Genomic DNA, 21179 nt, shown 5'->3' on the forward strand with positions numbered 1-21179 from the left:
AAAGAGAGAGAAACCTTGCTAGCTTCCCCCCCCCCCCCCCCCCCCCCAAACACACACACACACACACACACACACACACACACACACACACACACACAAACAAACAAACAAACAACACCTATGCCACTAAATCACGATGGCAGGTGGACTAAGGTGGGGAGGGAAATGTGTCAGGTGGGAAGGGTACAGGGAGAAAGAGTCAGAAGCGATGAAGAGAGGTTGAGAATGGGTAACTAGCATTTCAGAGGAAGGCAGTATGTTTGTTGACTAGAAATGGGGGAGGAAGGGATGGTAAGTGCATGGGCTAGGCATGCGGTACATGGATACTGGAGCTGGTGCCATGTGGTGCTGATGAATATGATGTAGTGGATGACAGAACAGGAAGAAAAAACTTTTGGGTAGAAGGTATGGGGCCAGCAGTATTATGGGAGCAAAGGATGTGTTGAAAGGATGCCTAACATCTGTGTTATGCAGAATAGTCAGTGCTAGTGGGAAGGATTCATGTGGTATGGGGTATGGAGCAGCCATTGACACAGACATTGTATGCCATCAGTTGAGATGCAGACTTGAAGTGAACTAAGAATGTATCTCTAGCAAGAAATAAACACGACAATTTATTACACTTTTAAAAATGATGAAATTGTTGTTGCAACATGGATACACAACAACAATACACTGTGCCAAAGCAAAAAATAAATGGATTTAGAGCAGAGAGGTTTTTGTAGTGTTTTACAGAACACACAACTATGTATTTACTTCGATACTTCCCCTAACTTCCAGTGATGCTGCTGCTTATGATGATGATGATGATGATGATGATGATGATGATGATGATGATAAGGGATCTCTTATAATGATTGCTTGGTGAGACAAAAAATATAACCTGGCCTGACACTGAAACCTTCTGTCTGAGTCATAAATATTTCTGTGTCTAGGTCACCACACAGAAATGCAATTCTAACTTATAATTGATGAAACCTGTAGGTTTCTTCAGCTACAATTGTTGTTAAAGTACAAAAAGAGTAATAACAAGAAATTGGACTAAAATGTTCATCATCGTCATGTCCTCTGTGTTGAAACATACCAAAAACAACCAAACGAGTGTGGTCAGGTTTATATTTTACTGGAAGTACCCAACAATTATTAATCACATGTTGACTTTTAGGCAGTTTACCAACTCCAGGTGTAATTTGCTTCAAAGACCTTCATTGCTTCTTTCACTGAATTAAACCACTTATTGGAATCACTACTTTCCATACCTTTGGTAAAGTTTGTTGGTGTCAGCTCTTCATGGACTGCTTTTGTAAGGCAAACTAATACATTTGATTTTTGGAGACTGGTGGGCCTGGCATCCTAATTCATAATCACTGAACCTCACTGTATGTGTATTGGACAATGATTTAATAAAACATCTAGTCATTCTCAGTTACTAATCTCAGTTTGATCAATAATAGATTTAAATTTTCTTTGGACCAAGAATTACTAATCAACTCACACTCCTCTCCTATTTCTTCAGGTACAGACTTAAATACCAGCTTAATCAAATTTCCAATCATAGATAACATTTGTGGTTGAAAAGCACCATTGCATGATTACGTTTCATGGTGTTTTGATGTGATACACACTTTGTGACCATCTTTCGCATTCATATAACCAATAAAAATATCAAGGCATAGCTTTGTCATAGAACTTGGAATGAAATTTCATGGGCAAATAAACTGTCGAACCCGTTACCAGTCCACAGCTCAAAAGGTGTTTTACCTGGAGCACTTGACTTCCCAGTGTGATTCAATAGAAAAATTGCTGTGTTACATTTGTGAGCCCAAATAATTTAGGTAACTCACTAGGTGGTGACATGGAGTGAGCTAATTCAACTATTTGTTGATTTGATTGTTCAGCAACGCACTTTTGCCCAGATGTATCCAGACATGTAATGTGAGACACTGTTACACAGTGTCATAGTATTGCAGCTACCACATTTCAGTTAAACTTTCCTCTACTGCCAGATGAAACACTTTTACCATATGACCAGCAGGACACACCTTCAAAATGTTTTCAAATTGTTGATTACTTCAGATTTACTTTGCATTAAATATATCCAAGTGAAACGAGAACAGTTAACTTTGAAAAATCACATAAGAATGAAAATTGTTTATCAAGTCAGCATAAATTGTCCAGTAACATCAGCATTAATCAATTCATCAGCAGTTTGTGGCCATTCTCTGAAAGGACTGAATGGTTTGCAGTGGGATTTGTCAAGAACACATCCATCACAAAATAATGAACTGATATTCAGAAGCAAGAGAGCATGCCTCACACATGGTTATTGTCTTGATGACCAAGTTTCTCATGCCAATATTATAATTGTTCTTCTGAAGTTGCTAAGTTAATGTTCATTTTTGAATTTGGATGACAAACGTGCTTGTTCATAATGTACATTGAAGGAACAAGTTTCCCTGTTGCAACTGATTCACTATATATCTAAATGATAACACCTTTGTTATTATAAGCCACATTATTTCCCCATTGCACAGCTTGATGAATATTAATACTCACCATATAGCGGAGATGGTGAGTCGCAGATAGGCACAACAAAAGGACTGTCGCAAATATGAAGATTGCGACCAGGAGGGTTACAAGAACATTGGATGTATTCCAGGGAAAGTTCCCACCTGCACAATTCAGAAAAGCTGGTGTTGGTGGGAAAATTCCTTGTGTCATAGGCTGTGAAGCAGTCATTGAAGTGAAGGATGTCATGTTTGACAGCATTCTCAGCAACAGGGTGGTCCACTTGTTTCTTGGCCACAGTTTGTCAGTGGCCATTTGTGCGGATAGTCAGCTTGTTGATTGTCATGCCCAATAGAATGCCGGATAGGGCTGCAGATTAGCTTGTAGATCACATGACTGGTTTCACAGGTAGCCCTGCCTTTGATGGGATAGGTGATTTTTGCAACCAGACTGGAATAGGGGGTGATGGGAGGACGTATGGGACAGGTCTTGCACCTAGGCTTGTTACAGGTGTATGAGCCATGAGGTAAGGGGTTGGGAGCAGGGGTTGTGTAAGGATGGACGTGTGTATTGTGTAGGTTCGGAGGGCAGTGAATACGACTGTAGGAGGGATGGGAAGGATAGTGGGCAGGACCTTTCTCATTTCAGGGCATGACGAGAGGTAGTTGAAACCCTGGCCATGAAAGTAATTCAGTTGCTCCAGTCTTGGGTGGGTTACAAGGGAATACTCCTCTGTAGCTGGACAGTGTGACTTTGGGAGGTGGTGGGAGGCTGGAAAAATAAGGCAGGGGAGATTTGTTTTTGTACAAGGTTGGAAGGATAATTAGGGCCAGTGGAGGCTTCAGTGAGACCCTTGGTGTATTTCGAGAGGGACCACTCATCACTACAGATGCGATGACCACAGGTGCCTAGGCTGTATGGAAGGGACTTCTTGGTATGGAACAGGTGGCAGCTGTCTCGGAACTGAGGTGATGCAAAACTTTTTTTTATGTGTGTGTATCTATGGTAGTTGGTGCCTAAATCAGGGATAATCTGTTATGTTTTTGTTACTTGTATTTCAAAATTTACATTTCCTTTGAAATCTCAAAAATTGTGGAAGGTAACTTTACAGAACATTTCAAGAGTAGAAAAGAAGTTTATTTTGAAATTCCCTTAACCAGCTATAGTATTTGGAGAAAATGTAAGCAACCATGCATGAGCAGCACCTGTTAGACTGAGGGGGTCCGACAGCCAATCAGTTCCAGTCATTCCACCAAGAAGGAGGTACATAGCTTGTGTTGTCTGTAGTTCAACCAAGCCCAGATGGTCAATGCCGCAGTTTGATTGCGTCCACATTGTTACTTTGTGCCAGGAAGGGAAGTGTCCAGGCATTTCCGAGTGAACCAAAGCGATATTGTTTGGACATGGAGGAGATACAGAGAGACAGGAACTGTTGATGACATGCCTTGCTCAGGCTGCCCAGTGGCTACTACTGCAGTGGATGACCGCTACCTACAGATTATGGCTCAGAGAAACCCTGACAGCAATGCCACCATGTTGAATAATGCTTTTCGTGCAGCCACAGGATGTCGTGTTACGACTCAAACTGTACACAGTAGGTTGCATGATGCTCAACTTCACTCCTGACATCCATGGCAATGTCCATCTTTGCAACCACGAAACCATGCAGTGCAGTATAGATGGGCCCAGCAACATGCCGAATGGACTGCTCAGGAGTGGCATCAAGTTCTCTTCTCCAATGAGTGTCGCATGTGCCTTCAACCAGACAATCGTCAGAGACGTGTTTGGAGGCAACCTGCTCAGGCTGAATGCCTTGGACACACTGTCCAGCAAGTGCAGCTGTGTGGCCAACATACGCTGCTGGTGGTCATGAAAGGTGCTGTAATGGCTGTATGATACGTGAATGCCATCCTGATAGCGCAACCATTTCGGCAGCTTATTGGTGAGGCATTCGGCTTTATGGACGACAATTCGCACTCCCATCATGCACATATAGTGAATGACTTAGTTCAGGAGAACGACGTCACACGACTAGAGTTGCCAGCATGTTCTCCAGACATGAACCCTATCGAATGTGCTTGGGATAGATTGAAAAGGGCTGTTTATGAATGACGTGACTCATCAACCACTCTGAGGGACCTATGCCGCCGTTGAGGAGAGGAACAATCTAGACCAACAGTGCCCTGATGAACTTGTGGATAGTATGCCACAACGAATACAGGCATGTGTCAGTGCAAGAGGACGTGCTACTGGGTATTAGAGGTACTGGTGCATACAGCAATCTGGACCACCACCTCTGAATGTCTTTCGGTATCATGGTACAACATGAAAGTGTGTGGTTTTCATGAGCAATAAAAAGGGCAGAAATAATGATTATGTTGATCTCTATTCCAATTTTCTGTACAGGTTCCAGAACTCTCGGAACTGAGGTGATGCAAAACTTTTTTTTATGTGTGTGTATCTATGGTAGTTGGCGCCTAAATCAGGGATAATCTGTTATGTTTTTGTTACTTGTATTTCAAAATTTACATTTCCTTTGAAATCTCAAAAATTGTGGAAGGTAACTTTACAGAACATTTCTATATAATATTTTTATGTCAATTACCCATATTATTCAGATTTTAACCCTGCATGTTGAAACCCCGTTGGATGCAAAAATCCATGTAACATCATTTTTCAAGGAAACTAGTTATCTGATGATGCTGATATCCTGTACTCCTTATTTTAACATAATTCTACTAACAAAATATGTAATTATAAGTGAATCTAAATTTTGTGTTATGCAATTTCATAAACATACGTCAGCTGCATGAACAAGAGTAGTCATGTTCTGGGCTTGACCTTTGGACTGTGTGGAGGAGAAGAGCAAGTCCCTCCGTCCCTCCCTCCCTCCCTCTCCAATGCCTAGTAGACATCCTTTGACAACCCACGTTATTTAGTTTAGTTGATAGAAGGATAAAATATTAAAACTCAGCAAAGACGCAAGCAAAAGAAATACAAATGTCTAAAAAATGAGATGATGGAGAGTGCAAAAAGGCAAAGCATTGAATGGGAAATCCAAAGCTGTAGATGTTATGTATCACAATAGAAAATGTAGATGCAAATATAGAAAAATAAAGACACTTTGGATAAAAGAGAAGCATCTGTATGAAAAGGAAGACCTCAGACTCTTAGAAGACTATAGTAATTCTGATACCACAGCACATGTTGAAAGGTGTTCTAACAGTTTTTGGACGACAGGAGACAGTGTGGTACTAGGGTGCAAGACTCGCACGTCTCTCACAGTTGACTCACATATTGTGTGCAGCCGATTTTCTTCTCGGGTCAGACAGCTGCATCGATCTTCACAAACTCTTCTTCTCCAAATACTATAGCTGGTTAAGGGAATTTCAAAATAAACTTCTTTTCTACTCTTGAAATGATTCTGTACTCTCAGGATACTTTTGTTCAACTCTGTTATATTTTCATCTCCACAATAAAACAACTTCACAAGTTTCACACAAGTGTTCAACTCTCGTGAGTCAACCCCGTCTTGGACCATTAGATACTAACAGATACAATTACAATATGTTTGGTTTAATAACCCTTATAAAACCAGTTCTTGCTTCTTGCAAGTCCAACACCAGAAAGTCAAATGTAAGTGTCTTTAGTTCAGTATATAATTCATTTGTTCACAACAATACAGTTGTTACACCATCAAAGAATAGAGCATGCTTGCTCCTTGTACTGGACATACAGCTTCCATAGTGTGCACTGCAAACACTTGTGCACACTGATCGACCGTCACCATTGCAGTATTTTCCCGATATACATCCTTCCTGCGCACACAAAAAACCAGCAGCGAGATAGACACATCTCCACTTTGTCATTCTTGTACTTAAAATATCAGGTGTTCGAAACAGAGGAAAGCTGAGTGTCTCTAGAACTTACACCAAAATTCTCAAGGCGCTACAGTGTATCACTAAACCATCAGTTTAATAAGTGCTGGTTACAGAATGCTAACGCACATGGTTTACAGAGAAGTGGAACAACTGTTAGAGGTCACACTAAAGGAGGATCAGTTTGAGTTCTGGAGAAATGTAGGTACATGTGGGCAGTACTGACTGTTTGATTTATCTTAGAAGATAGAAGAAAGAATGAAAACCCCACAGTTATTGTGTCTATAAGTTTAGAAAAAGTGGTTGGCAATACTAACTAGAAAAATCTCCTCAAAATTCTGAAGTTGTCAGGGGTTATGTAGAGGAGGTGAAAAATACATACAAATTGTACAGAAAGCAGACCGCAGATCTAGGAATCATTGGATATGAAAGAAAGGCAGTGATAGAGGAGTGTGACAGGTTGAAGCCTATCACTGATGCCATTCAGTCTGCACATTTTAGCAAGCAGTAAAGGAAACTAAGAAGAAATTTGGAAAGGGATTTAAGTTCAGGTAGAAGAAATAAAATGATGATGACATTGTAATTCTCTCAGAGACAGCAAAGAACATAGAAGAGCAGTTGGATGAAATGGCTAGTGTCTTAAAATGAGGTTTCAGGGTGGACATCAACAGAGGTAAAGCAAGGATAACAAACTGTATAGTTGAATTAGATTAGGCAACACTGAGGAAATTAGGTTAGTAAATGAGACACTAAAACTAGATGACTGGTTTTGCTATTTGGATGGCAAACTGACTGTAATGGAAAATGCAGATAGGAAATAGCAAGAAATGTACTTCTGAATAAAGATATTTTGTATATATAATGTAAAAGTAAATGTAAATGTTAGGAAGTCCTTTCTGATAGTATTTATCTCAATTGTATCCTTTTATGGAAGTAAAATGTAGACGATAACACTGCAGAAGATTAGATGGGTAGTTTAGAAATTTATAGCACAACTTGGCCCAAAGCAGGGACAGATTGATAAGATACATCATGAAGCACCAAATAATAGTTAATGTGTTAGTGAAGTGGAGTGTAGTGTAGTGAATAATATTTGTGTCACAAAATTGTTCACTTTCAAAAAGGAACAATTTCAGTTCATTGTGATATGTGTCAAAGATTTAGTCTTGCTGCACAAAGCTTTTAAGAAAGATACACAGTGCAGTATATATATTATTTTTAATAGGCAACAAGGTACATGTTTGCCTCAATGCTTGCCTGAGTAACTGCAGATTTCATTAAGTTTTCTTCCCACCATTAACCACTAACTCGTGACTGCAAACTATATTCAAAGGGAAAATTTTATGTACCATCATTGGATTACATATAGTAGGATGCTGCTCACGTACATAGGCTGTTTTTTTACTGTTGTTATATGTCCTTTATGCATTAAATAAGTATGATGAGGAAATGCAGATTAACAGTAGGCAGTAGCGTAGGTAATCACTAATCAGTAGCTAATTGATGCATGATTTGTAGATATAGATAAGAGCACGTAGCCTGTCACTAGTTTTTAGGACCAAATATTGGCTACAGTAAGCAGTTACAAGTGGATGTACATTGCAGTAGTAGTTATAGAGGACTGAAGAGATTTGCGCAGGATACACTATTACAGAGAACTGTTTCATATCAGTAGTCCAAGTAAAGGCCACCAACAAAACAACAAGATAGCAAACAACTTAGCTACTAACAGAGATAAGAGCATTCAAGCATGATCTCTCTAAATGTGTAAAGTTCATAAGCTAGAACATGAACATGTAATTAATCATGAAAATAATAACATTCTGGAAGTTAAGCAAAATGATGCCCTATCCACTAAAATATTCTCAGCAGTCCTCAAGGAATTTTTCATGTTCTTAAACAGAAGGGGAAAAAAAAGAAGGCATATTTATTAATTGAACGTATCTGAACCACCTGAATTCGATGATGATATTGTGCTCTTTGTGTTTCTCAGTTGGAAGACATTAATAGCACAGATTTGAAAATAGAACTGAAAATGAATTGGAATGAACAATAATAAAGTATAATCACAACAACAAAGAAGCAAATAGTTCATATTTACAAGCAAGTAATCAAAGTTGTTTCTATTTTTTGTACTTATGGCAGTTGATGATGATGACTAGTGGGATAGCCAAAGAACTGCACCGAAGAGTAAAAATTGCCTCAGATGTTTTCAGTATACTGAAAAGGTTTCTCAAAATAAGGCTTCCAATTTGTCTTCCATGAAGGTTTACAGTCACCATTAGTTAGCAGCTTTAACTCATTCAACAACCGAGTGTTGCTCAGTGAACAGTGGAAAGATGAATATTCACAATTACTAGGAGGGTCAAGAAAGCAAATAAATGTATCGGAAAACAGCAGGAGTGGAAAACTTAATTATAATGGTAATCAAAATTAAATGGAGGGAGCCATAATTTATAGCCAGCCAAATAGCTGGTGAATGGATCAAATAAGTTCTGTACTAAATTCACAGATATAAGAAAAGAAATGCTATGACCTAATGGGAGGTGGATATATGGAACTGAAAAACATAAAGGGCAATGTGGGTGCATGTGGTGGAAGAAGACTGTGATGCATGGTGGAGCCTGAAGGAGATCTTTATTTGGTACTGGCTGGTTATGATGATAGTGATGGTGGTGATGATATACAGGAAATTAGATGGAGGGCTTGAAATATGCAGGGTGTTGTAAAAGATAGTACTCAGTGGTAAGTTGACCATTAACTTGGAGCATGTGCATAAGGAAATGGCTGGCAATGGCAGAGAGAGGTAGGGAATCTGGTGGCAGCATGGCATGAACAGTGAAGAAGTAACTGAGAAAGGGGTTGATGTCTTTGATGTAGTGAGGTTTGCTATCAAGGATGGGCCAAACGTGTTGGTGGCTGGGGCAGAAGATTGTGGAAACTGACACCTGGCACCTTATGGTTCTCTGAGATGATTGGGTTTATGATTTTGGGATGCATTTAACAGACACATGAATAGAAGGTGGTGAGTGTGAAAAAGAGATGGCATTATGTGATAGGCTCAGGGATGAGTAAAGCAAATTAAGTAGTTTGTGATGAGAATGCTGCTGTTCTGCTGCCATGTCACTGTAAGCGCAAATGGTTAACAGACTAGATGATTTAATTTGTGGTTCTGACAGTTATCTTAAATTGTACTGTAATTACATGTATACCATTTCACATTCAGAATTCTTAGGATTTGTATCAAATGAACAGTTTAATTCTGACATAAATGTCATTCATCATTCTTTCTTTCATTCTTTTTTAAATACGGGCTACCCAGGCAAAACATATAATGATAAAAATGTAATAACTTGAGATGTATTTGAGATATTTATTATTAGTTTGCTATCACAAGTATGGTAACTGAAAATGTTTACTGAGTTTGCTTTTAGCAGTTGATACCTCTTACACAGGTATGTAACTGCTTTGTTCACATAAACAGGCATCAGTAGCCGTGTGGACTCCACAGCAGACATTCTATACATTTTCTCTCGTGGAGCAGAAGTCCGTCAAGAAGGTTGGATCATCAGATGCGGTCTGACGAAGGTCCACAAATGCATCATAAAATCACCACACACCAAACACAGCATATTACAGAAATCACTGTAGACACACAACACATTCTCCCAGCCGAATGCCACTCCGCACACTGAGTTATCAGATAGGCAACTCTCACCACCTAGTGGTGCAAAGATCTACTACTCCTACTTTCCAGATGGCAGCACCAGTCCCGAGAATTTTGGATTCCACCTCTTAGGCCCATTCTTCTTTGTGAAGCATACAGTTAATGTGACAATGTATATAGACATTTTGGAGCAGTATGTTGCGCCACAACTTTCTTATGACATGATCTTTCAAGAAAGTGTCGCACCATGCGTATTTGTGAGGCATTTCTTGAATCATGAGTTCCCAGATCGCTGGATTCGGAGAGGTACATTACGCCACTTGATTTTTTTTTTCTTTGGGGGTTTATCAAGAATCAAGTGTACTAGATATCTGTTCATGATCTACCAGATCTCTGCCATCACATTTGTGCAGCTATCGCAAATGTTAGTGAGCAGTGCTGCAAAACACTTTGAGAGAAGTGGAATGTAAAGTAGATGTCTGCCACAGCACTAATGGTGTGCGTATTGAGGTGTATTAGGTGTATAAAAAAAGGTTTTTGAAGTACCACACACGTAGAAACATACTGTCAATAAATATAGTAATTACTTCACAGATTATTACTTTTTATATTATTATTTGTTTAACCCAGATAGTCCATTTTTGTTCTGTGTTCATATTCCATAACGTTTATCATGACTGTGATGCATCGAAAGTGTAACTAATAAATGAACAAACGATTTGTTATAATCAATTTGTTGCAAAGTGTAGCACAGTTCCTACTTTGTCCATAGTCATATCACTCTGTATAGTGATATCAAGACTTGCAGTGGGACAAATGAAAAAGTAATTGGGATTACGAATGTACCAATTCTCTTGCATTCTGTTAATTACTTTACTTCTTTAGTACTGAACACTGCAAGTGCAACTTCCACTGTCTAAGCTTTCCCTGCACCTGCACACAGTATCATACCTCAAATGTAACTCTACCAATTTGATACTCCATTACTTTCAATTAATATTGTGGTCTTCCTTCCAAAGACTGGTTTGATGCAGCACTCTGTGCTACTCTACCCTGTGCAAGCATCTCCATATCCAAATAATTACTGCAACCTATATCTTTCTGAATCTGCTTATTGCATTCTTCTCTTGGTCTCCCTCTACGATTACACCCCCACCCTCCCACCCATACGCACTCTCTTCCCTCTGTCCAGTTCCATAGGACAAAATTGAGGAGCAAATCTCCAAGGTGGTGGAATGTGTCAGTACATGAAATTACAACATAAAAGTAATAACAGATAAAATAAAATGTAATGACATAAAATAAAATGTTTTTGAACCCAAAAAAGATAAGCCATAAGTTTATGTAAATGCAATCAACTATATAACATAGGAATCAGCTTAATTTTTCAAGGAACTCCTCAGCAGGATAGAAGGAGTGATGCATGAGGAAACTCTTCAGTTTCAATTTGAAAGTGTGTGGATTACTCCAAAGATTTTTGAATTCTTGTGATGGTTTACTGAAAATGGGTACAGTAGTGTAGTTTACACCTTTCTGAACAAGAGTCAAGGAAGTGTGATCCAAATGAAGTTTTGGATTTCTGTCTGATATTAACTGAATGAAAGCTGCTAATTCTTGGAAATAAGCTGATATTGTTAACAAAGAACAGCAGTAAAGAATACATATATTGAGAGGCCACTGTCAAACTAGTGAACGGGGGTCAATAAGAGGTTTGTGAACTTACACCACTTATTGCCTGAACCACCTGTTTCTGAGCCAAAAATGTCCTTTGAGGATGGGAAGAGTTACCCCAAAATATAATACTATATGCCATAAGTGAATGAAAATAAGCAAAGTAGACTACTTTTCATGCCAAACTATCACTTACTTCAGATACTGGTTGAATAGTTAAATTGGCAGCATTAAATCTTTGAACGAGATCCTGAATGTGGGCTTTCCACGACAGTTTACTATTTATCTAGAAACCTAGAAATTTGAACTGTTCAGTTTCACTAACCACATGCCCATTTTGTGAAATAAAAATTTGGGGTTTCTTGAATTGTGTGCTAGAAACTGTAAAAACTGAGTCTTACTGTGTTTTAGCGTTAGTGTATTTCTACAAGCCATGAACTTAGGTCATGAACTGCACTGTTTGAAACAGTACCAGTGTTGCACACAGCATCCTTTACTACCAAGCTAGTGTCATTAGCAAACAGAAATATTTTAGAATCACCTCTAATATTAGAGGGCACATCATTTATATAAGTAAAGAACAGGAGAAGCCTCCCTGGGCTACCCCCGTTTCACCATGCCCCACTCACACCCCACATCCTAGCTTTTTCATCACTGTGGATAATGAACTTTTACTGTCTGTTGTTAAAGTTAGAAGTGAACAAATTGTGAGCTACTCACCATATTCCATAATGGTCCAACTTCTGGAGCAATATTTTGTGATCAACACAATCAAATGCCTACGTTAACACAAAAAAGATGCCTAGCATTCGAAACCTTTTGTTTAATCCATCCAGAACCTCACAGAGAAAAGAGAATACAGCATTTTCAGTTGTTAAACCACTTCTAAAACTGAACTGCTTATTTGATAGCAAATTAAATTAAATGTAACAATCTATTATCCTTACATACACGGCCTTTTCAATAACTTTAGTAAACACTGATGGCATGGAAATAGGTCTAAAATTGTCTATATTATCCCTTTCTCCATTTTTATAAAGCGGCTTTACTACTGAGTACTTAAATTGTTCAGGAAACAGACCATTTTAAAGGAAAAATTACAATTATGGCTAAGTACAGGGCTAACATATGCAGCATAGTACTTTAATATTCTGTCAAGCACTCCATCGCATCCATAAGAGTCCTTAGTCTTAGTGATTTAATTATTGACTCAGTCTCCCCCTTGTCAGTATTACAGAGTAGTATATCAGACATCACTCTTAGAAAGGCAGTATGAAAGGCAGTATTACAGAGTAGCATATCAGACATCACTCTTAGAAAGGCATTTTCCAAGAGAGTTATATGATTCCCTGTAGAAACTAAGTTTTTATTTAATTCACTAGCAATGCTCTTAAAGTGACTATTAAACACTATACATACATCTGACTGACCAGTAACAGAAATATTTTTACTACAAACTTGTTTCCTTGATGTCTCAGAATGTGCCGCACCAACTCATCCTTTCTTCTAGTAAGGTTGCACCACAAATTTCTTTTCTTCCCATTTACATTCAGTATCCCCTCATTAGTTATGTGATCTACCCATCTAATCTTCGGCACTCTTCAGTAGTACCAAATTTCAAAAGCACCTGTCCTGTTTTTGTCTCAACTATTTATCGTCAGTGTTCTGCTTCCATACATGGCTACATCCCATACAAATGCTTTCGGAAAACACTTCCTAACACTTAAATCTATAATCTGTGTTAACAAATTTCTCTTCTTCAGAAACACTTTTCTTGCCATTGCCAGCCTACATTTTATATCTTCTCTACTTTGGCCATTGTCAGTTATTATGCAGCCCAAATAACAAAACTCATCTACTACTTCAAATGTCTAATTTCCTTATCTGATGCTCTCAGCATCATCTGATTTATTTTGACTACATTCCATTATCCTTGTTTTGCTTTTATTGATGTTCATCTTATGAACTCCTTTCAAGACACACTTCATTGATCTCAACTGCTCATCCCAGTAATTTGTCATCTCTGACAGAAATACAGTGTTATCAGCAAACCTCAAAGTTTCTACCTCTTCTCTTTGAACAATTTACAAATTAAATAACATTGGGAGTAGCCTACAGCCCTGTCTCACTCCCTTCTCAACCACTGCTTCCCTCTCATGCCCCCCGACTCTTAATAACTGTCACCTGGTTTCTGTACAAGCTGTAAATAGCCTTTTGCTTCCTGTGCTTTACCCCTGCTACATTCAGAATTTCAAGGAGAGTACTCCAGTCAGCATTGTCGAAAGCTTTCACTAAGTCTACAAATGCTATTCATGTAGATTTCCTTTTCGTCAACCTAGTTTGTAAGATAAGTTGTACAGTCAGTATTGTCTCACCTGTTCCTACATTTCTCTGGAATCCAAACTGATCTTCCCCACAGTTTGCTTCTACAAGTTTTTCATTCTTCTGTAAAAAAATTCATGTTAGTATTTTGCAGTCAGGACTTATTAAACTAATAGTTTGACAATATTCACACATGTCAACACCCGCTTTCTTTGGGGTTGGAATTAGTATGTTCTTTTTTTAAGTTTGAGGATGTTTTGCCTGTCTCATACATCATGCACAACAGATAGAAGAATTTTGTCGTGGCTGGCTCTCCTAAGGCTGTCAATAGTTCTGATGGAATACCGTCTACTCCCAAGGCCATGTTTTGACTTAGGTATTTCGCTGTCTGTAAAATTCTTCTTGCAGTATCCTATATCTCATCTCTGTCTATTTCCTCTTCCAGTTCCATAATATTGCCTTTGAGTTCATCTCCTTTGTATAGACCCTCTGTATACTCTTCCCCCTTTCAGATTTCCTTTCTTTGCTTAGGACTGGTTTTTCATCAGAGCTCTTGATATTCTTACAGCTGCTTCTCTTTGCTCCGAAAACCTCTCTAAATTTTCCTGTAGGTGGTATCTATCTTTCCCCCTAGTGAAATATTCCTTTATATCCTTACATTTGTCCTCTAGTCATTCCTGGGTGGAAATTTTGCACTTCCTATCAGTCTCATTTTTTAGAAGTTAGTACTCCCTTTCGTGCACTTCATTTGCTGCATTTTTATATTTTCTCCTTTCATCAGTTAAATTCAATATCCCTCGTGTTATCAAGAGCTTCTACTAGGCCTTGTCTTTTTACCTATTCAATCCTCTGCTGCCTCTCAAAGCTACCCATGTGCTAGTCTGTAGTGGCCTATTGTTCCCTATGGAGCTGTCAATAACCCCTCTCTCTCTCTTTCAACTTATCCAGGTCCCATCTCCTTAATTTCCTATCTTTTCGCAATTTATTCAGATTTAATCTACAGTACATAACCAAAAAATTGTGATCAGAGTCCACATCTGCCTCTGGAAATGTCTTACAATTCAAAATCTGGTCCCAAACTCTCTGTCTTCCTGTTACATAACCAGTCTGAAACCTTCTTGATGTGTACATGTAAATGGAAAATCCAGGATGGAATGTAACAAATTTATGAAGAGGAAAGTAGCTACTCTGCAGATCTCTTCCACATACACAACCTCCCTTCAACCCCCATTCAATATTCATCTACTATTTTTCCTTCTCTTCCTCTTCATACTGGTTAATTCCAGTCCCACATCACAATTAAATTACCATCTCCCATAACTACCTGAATAATTTACTTTGTCCCATCATACATTTCTTCAGTCTTTCTTCACCATCTGTGGTGGTTGTTAACGTATAATCTTTACTGTGGTGGGTGTGGGCTTCATGTCTATCTTGGCTATGATAGTCAAACAATGGAAAATCTAGGATGCAATGTAACAAATTTATGAAAAGGAAAGTAGCTACTCACTATATAGTGGGAATGCTGAGTCGCAGATAGGCACAAAAAAACTCATAAATAAAGCTTTCGGCCAGTAAGGCTTTCATCAAAAATAGATCACACACACACACACACACACACACACACACACACACACATGCACGCGCACACAAATGCAACTTACACACACACACATGACTACAGTCGTGTGTGTGTGTGTGTGTGTGTGTGTGTGTGTGTGTGTGTGTGTTGCTTTTGCACATTTGCACATGTGTGTGTGTGTGTGTGTGTGTGTGTGTGTGTGTGTGTGTGTGTGTGTACTATTTTTGATGAAGGCCTTACTGGCCAAAAGCTTGATTTGTGAGAGTCTTTTTGTTTTGCCTATCTGCGACTCAGCATCACCATTACATGGTGAGTAGCAACTTTCCTTTTCATAATATTGGTTACAATAATGCATTCACTGTGCTGTTCATAGTAGCTTACCTGCATTCCTATTTTCTATTTTCTTATTCATTTATATTACTATATTCCTATGATACCTTTAAATTCAGCTTTTTGCAAACTATCTTCACCCCTGCTAAACTGCATATTGCAAAACACTCTCGGCAGTTCCCAATATGAACAGTTATGTACTTGTATGCTAGAAAGTTTTAAAAGCCCGCTACCGTGCACTTCAAGAAGTAAATAGATATACAGGAATATTAATAAACAGAAGTGTCACACACAAAGCAGTGTATGCACCTTGTGACAGGTATGTGCCCATGCCTATGGGTGGTGCCCCCTCCCCCCTTCCAATCACCCAAGCTCTTCAACGTAGGAAAAAATGTGTAGTCAGGTGTTTTTTCTTTTTAAAAAATGATTTACAAGTCAGTATTACAGGGTATTTTTAACTGGGTCATAACTGGATTTTTTTATGGCTACGTACAAGTCAACATTTGTCTTCCAAAATATTAAAAATACTTCATACCTCCAGATCTAGTCCCTCCCCTTATGCAAACTATCGTGTACCTGCCCTTGCCTTGGCATGATTGTGGTTCATCACAATTTTGGTGGAGCATTGTGTGTAAGGGTAGATTGTTAGGGCAGAATCTGTTTTGATACTATGAATGTTTGTTCTTCCAGTTTTTTGGGTTGGTGTAATTGAAACGAACTATGAAGCAATATTGTAACTGAGGAATTCTTCGAACGTTGCTAAGGAATGGATGGATGGGAATGGCGGAGTAATTGGGTGAATGTATGAACTGGGTCAGCAAAGGTTTAGTTTTGGCTTTTGAGTGTGTTTTGATTAGTAAAATAGGCATAAAATAAGTGATTCCACTGGAGGTAGTAAATGGAGGGGAGCAGTTTGCTGATTAGTCCTAAACGATTTGTCTTCCAAACCAAAGGTGAACTCTGTGGTTATATCTGACATGGAAGGGGAGCGGATTGCTAATTAGTCCTAAATGACTTGGTTTGAAGACAGTAGAATAAGTCTGTGGATACTTCTGACATTTATGCTGTTTAAGGGTTTTGGAGGCTAGGTTAACAGCTATGTCACCCACTGCAGCTGAGTGGTCAGTGTGTCTGACTGCCATGTGGAGGATCCAGGTTTAATATCTGGTACTGCTGGTGTTCTTTTTTCCTTTATGGTAGGACTGCATCAGAGTCCACTTAACCTTGTGATGCCAATTCAGTAGCTACTTAATGAGAAACAGCAGCTCCAAGGTCTAGGAAGCCAATAATGGGTGGTAGAGCAGTGTGCTGACGCAATGCCACTTCGTGCTGCATTCAAATTATGCCTCATGGCAGTGGATTACACAGCAGTCAGTCAGCATTGTGTGGTCCTCAGTATCTGACTGTGGGGTTGGTTTTTCCCCAAGGTTAGAAAATTGCAGGAGAAGTAGGTCTACCATACAGTGTCCAGGGGCTGTGCAAAGTTACTGTGTGTATGTGTGTGTGTGTGTGAGGGGGTGGGGGGAGGGCGGTGGTCTAGTTGCAGTAATCTTCTTTGGTAGTGTGGGATTCAGTAGTTTTCTGAATAATATTTAAAATTTAAATGCTGCTGTAATTGGTGGAGGGATAGAATTTCAATCTGGAAGATGGAGCATAGAAATAGAGAACCACAAAGTAGAAGACATATGTGGCTTAGAGATGCATGTACCATGATAATATGCATTAAATCTTCAACTTCATTAATTGTTGAGCATAATTTGCTACTCTTTTATTATCAAAAGTTTCTTATTATGAGAGTTACTGTACTCACTATGAGAATAAGCTCAAATGGCTAAAATTCTCAGTAGCATTTTGTAATATTACATATCAAAAAATTCTCCTTTATTGTTGCTAACATAATTCATTCACTTTGTTTAACAATGATGGAGTAACTCATCTTTGTGACAGTCCTTCTGAAATTCCATGACTCCATGACCTATGTAGACACCAGATATCTCAGCTGATATTATATATAATGGACAAAGAAACTGACTGACGGACTTGATTGTGTTGTCTGGCTCAGATCCCATATGTTCTGTTGAGTCTACTGGCAAGGAATCTCATGGTGATACACTAGTACAGTCTCAAAAGAGAAAGCAAAAGTTGTAGTAGATACGCAGACAGAGCATGGAAGAACCAACTTAAAGTGACTCAGAAAAATATACCACAAAGTGACCCTATATGATACTGAATAGCTGCAAAAGTTGTTCATAAATGCACAAAAATTCCACTTCTGATTACCAGCAGGCCTTACTGGAGTCCTCAGAGCATTTCAGTCTTGATATAACTTTCAAGCAAGAGCACCTGTGTAGGAAATTAATAATCTATCAGTGAAAATGAAATGAAATGTCGTGTGGCTAGGGCCTCCCGTCGGGTAGACGGGAGGCCCTAGCCACATGGCATTTTATTTCATTTTCACTGATAGATTATTAATTTTCTACACAGGTATAAGTAATTTCACATGATCGTGATATAACATCAATGTTGGCATTATCGTTTACAAGTGTACCGTCACAGTGTTATTAACAGAACATTTTCACACAACTTTAAAGAAGATGTGGAAAGGAATGTGGTTGATGAAATAAATGTGTGCCTCAGTAGGTCTTCTCTGTGGTCCTTAGTTATTTTCCCTAAAATTGCCACAATATGAGAGGATGTCTGAGATTTGAAATAACAGTCAGTGTCCTCGCTGGAGAAACTGATAACAATAATTTATGCAGATGTTACTACATTAACGAGAACCCTAGGCGGTGATTGTGTGATTGGACGGTTCTTACCACTACCGATCCTCTTCGCTCTCTCTCCATACACTATAGGCTTATACTTCATGCAAACACACTTGAGGTTTTGCTGAGACCATACTAGCAGTAGGATACAATTTAAAGCTCTATTTCACAATGTAATACATTAGTTTAGAGTCACCATGTAATATGGTAAAGAGCATTGGTTACAAGTTTTGTAAGATGCCTAAACCTGACTGGACTACAGTGCACAGAAAATATCACCAGCTGGGATAATGTTGCCTTGTTTGTGTATGTGTATGGTTTATTTGCCTGTCAACTCTGAGGAAAGACATTGTTTCCAAGCTGAACAATAATTTCATTCTTGCCTGTCAACTGCTCAACATGTCACTATATGATGAATGATCCTTCCTTTATTTGTATTCTATACACCAATTTTCAATCCTGTATTGACCTTAAGAAAGTGTATGGAAACCTTGTTACCATGACGCAACATGTAAGAATACCAGTTGTATAATTTATGGATCTGATGCTCACGTATGACTCTACACAAATATGTATCCCCTTTCTTACTCTGTGCATGATAAATTTGCTAATATTGCTACAGCAGGTATTTCTCTCGTCAACATTTTGAAAAAGTCTCCACCCAAACCATGTAATACTATAAAGCTGTAAGCTGAAGGTGAAAACCACTGGAGCAGTGATATGCACAAATGCTTCTCTAAATTTCATAGCAAAACATGTGTTTAGCTATTAATACTATAGGAATATTATAAAAGAAAAAAGCATTTCTACTTAATAGAATATTTACAGAATGTAGTACCATAATTGGTGTCATACTGTGACATATGTAATTCTCTCATCACTTCTAAGTTGGAATCAATTCCAACCTATCAGATGCTGTATGTTATTAAATTTTGGTACCATAATTTATAATGTCTGTCATCAGTGTGACATAATAGTTCATTTGTCTCTTTCAGAATTTAATCAGTGATTGTGAGAATCAATTTTCACATTCAGAGTTGAAAACTTCTGTGACGTTCAGTGAACCATCCCCTGGTTGGGTAGTGTCCAAACACCTAGTTGTTGTTGAAAACATTAGAAAGATATGCATTGCTCTAGTGGAGCTTTGGTAAGTTCAGATATCACTTATAATGACTTCTGAATATACGTATTATGTAATAATCTAAGCATTGTCCTTTTATAAATTTATTTGTTGAAGACATTTGAATTCTTAAGACACTGCAAAAATTGAGAAAATCTGAACATCTGCCTAGACACAGTCCAGCATTAACCAGTCCAAAAGCAATACATACTCTTCTTATTTATTTTACTTGTTTATGGGTATACATGTGCTTAGATCTATAAGTCGCCACTCACCATAAAAATGAAATATTCAGTTGCAGACAGGCACAATGAAAATACATTTGTAACAGTCTTTTTGTTGTGTCTGTCTGCAACTCAACATATCATCTCTTTGTGATGAGTGCCAATATATCCTTTCCCTAATATTGTTGACATTCCAAACTATACTTTCCATTGTTTGATAGATCCGTAAGTGTGAGCTAACCTCTTGGACATTGTACAAGTCAAATACATTATATAGAATAAATTGACATATTCATAGAATTAAAAACATATACATAGACATAGAATAAAAATACATTTACTGAAAATAAATAGTAATGATAGAACAGAGCTGTAGTAGTAACAAAGAGAGCATTGCAAAAATTGCCCTATTCACCAAGATTTTGCCATTATCTCATTTTAAAATATAGGCAGATGTAGAAGATTAGTAGCAAAGGTGATGCGGACTGTGCGGCTGGTTCCGGCAGAGGTTCGAATCCTCCCTCGGGCATGGGTGTGTGTGTTTATCCTTAGAATAACTTAGGTTAAGTAGTGTGTAAGCTTAGGTACTGATGGTCTTAACAGTTAAGTCCCATAAGATTTCACATACATTTGAACATTTTTCTAGAAGGGACATGTCATCAGCAGGTTGCCAGTCCCTCCAGCAGAATCCTGATAATGCTGATGTTTCTTTAGTCAAGCAGCTCTTCATTTTGCCTCACGAGGCTGAGAGGACCCTGTTCCCTGTTCCCTGTTCCAGATCTCTCTATTTTTTAACACAAAAAAAAGCAAATAGAGGTGGTATCAGGAATTCAAATTGGGTCCTTTCACAGTGAAGGTTAACGATTTGGCTATGGAGGTGTTTGAGAATGGCTGTCTTTGTTGCTGGCAAAATATGATCTTGACTTTATATTTAGAGAGGATCTGACATATTTTAGAAGAATATAATATGTTCGGAATGTCATGAACTTGATCTGTTCTCAATCAGCTTCTTAGTGTGGGGCAGCCACCACAAGTTTAAATTGCAAAGGCTTGTGGATCTTCCATGCTGAACAGCCGTTATCTTCAAAGAATTTTGAGATGTTCATGTTCTT

At 38.4% G+C, this 21179-nt stretch overlaps 1 protein-coding gene across 8 annotated transcripts in view; it reads left to right on the forward strand.

Annotated features, from left to right (window-relative positions):
- Nucleotides 1-21179, forward strand: part of LOC126267949 (transcriptional protein SWT1) — a 275635-nt gene that overhangs the window by 197740 nt on the left and 56716 nt on the right. For all 8 annotated transcript variants that reach the window (XR_007549053.1, XM_049973281.1, XM_049973275.1 and 5 more), the window contains one exon: nt 19719-19870. Coding sequence is in view for 7 of the 8 variants with exons in the window: in XM_049973281.1 (XP_049829238.1) it covers nt 19719-19870 (152 nt within the window). In the remaining variant the exon portion in view is untranslated. The remainder of the gene's footprint in view (nt 1-19718; nt 19871-21179) is intronic.

The sequence above is a fragment of the Schistocerca gregaria genome, chromosome 4 (assembly GCF_023897955.1).
Source record: "Schistocerca gregaria isolate iqSchGreg1 chromosome 4, iqSchGreg1.2, whole genome shotgun sequence".
Taxonomy (NCBI): Eukaryota; Metazoa; Arthropoda; class Insecta; order Orthoptera; family Acrididae; genus Schistocerca; species Schistocerca gregaria.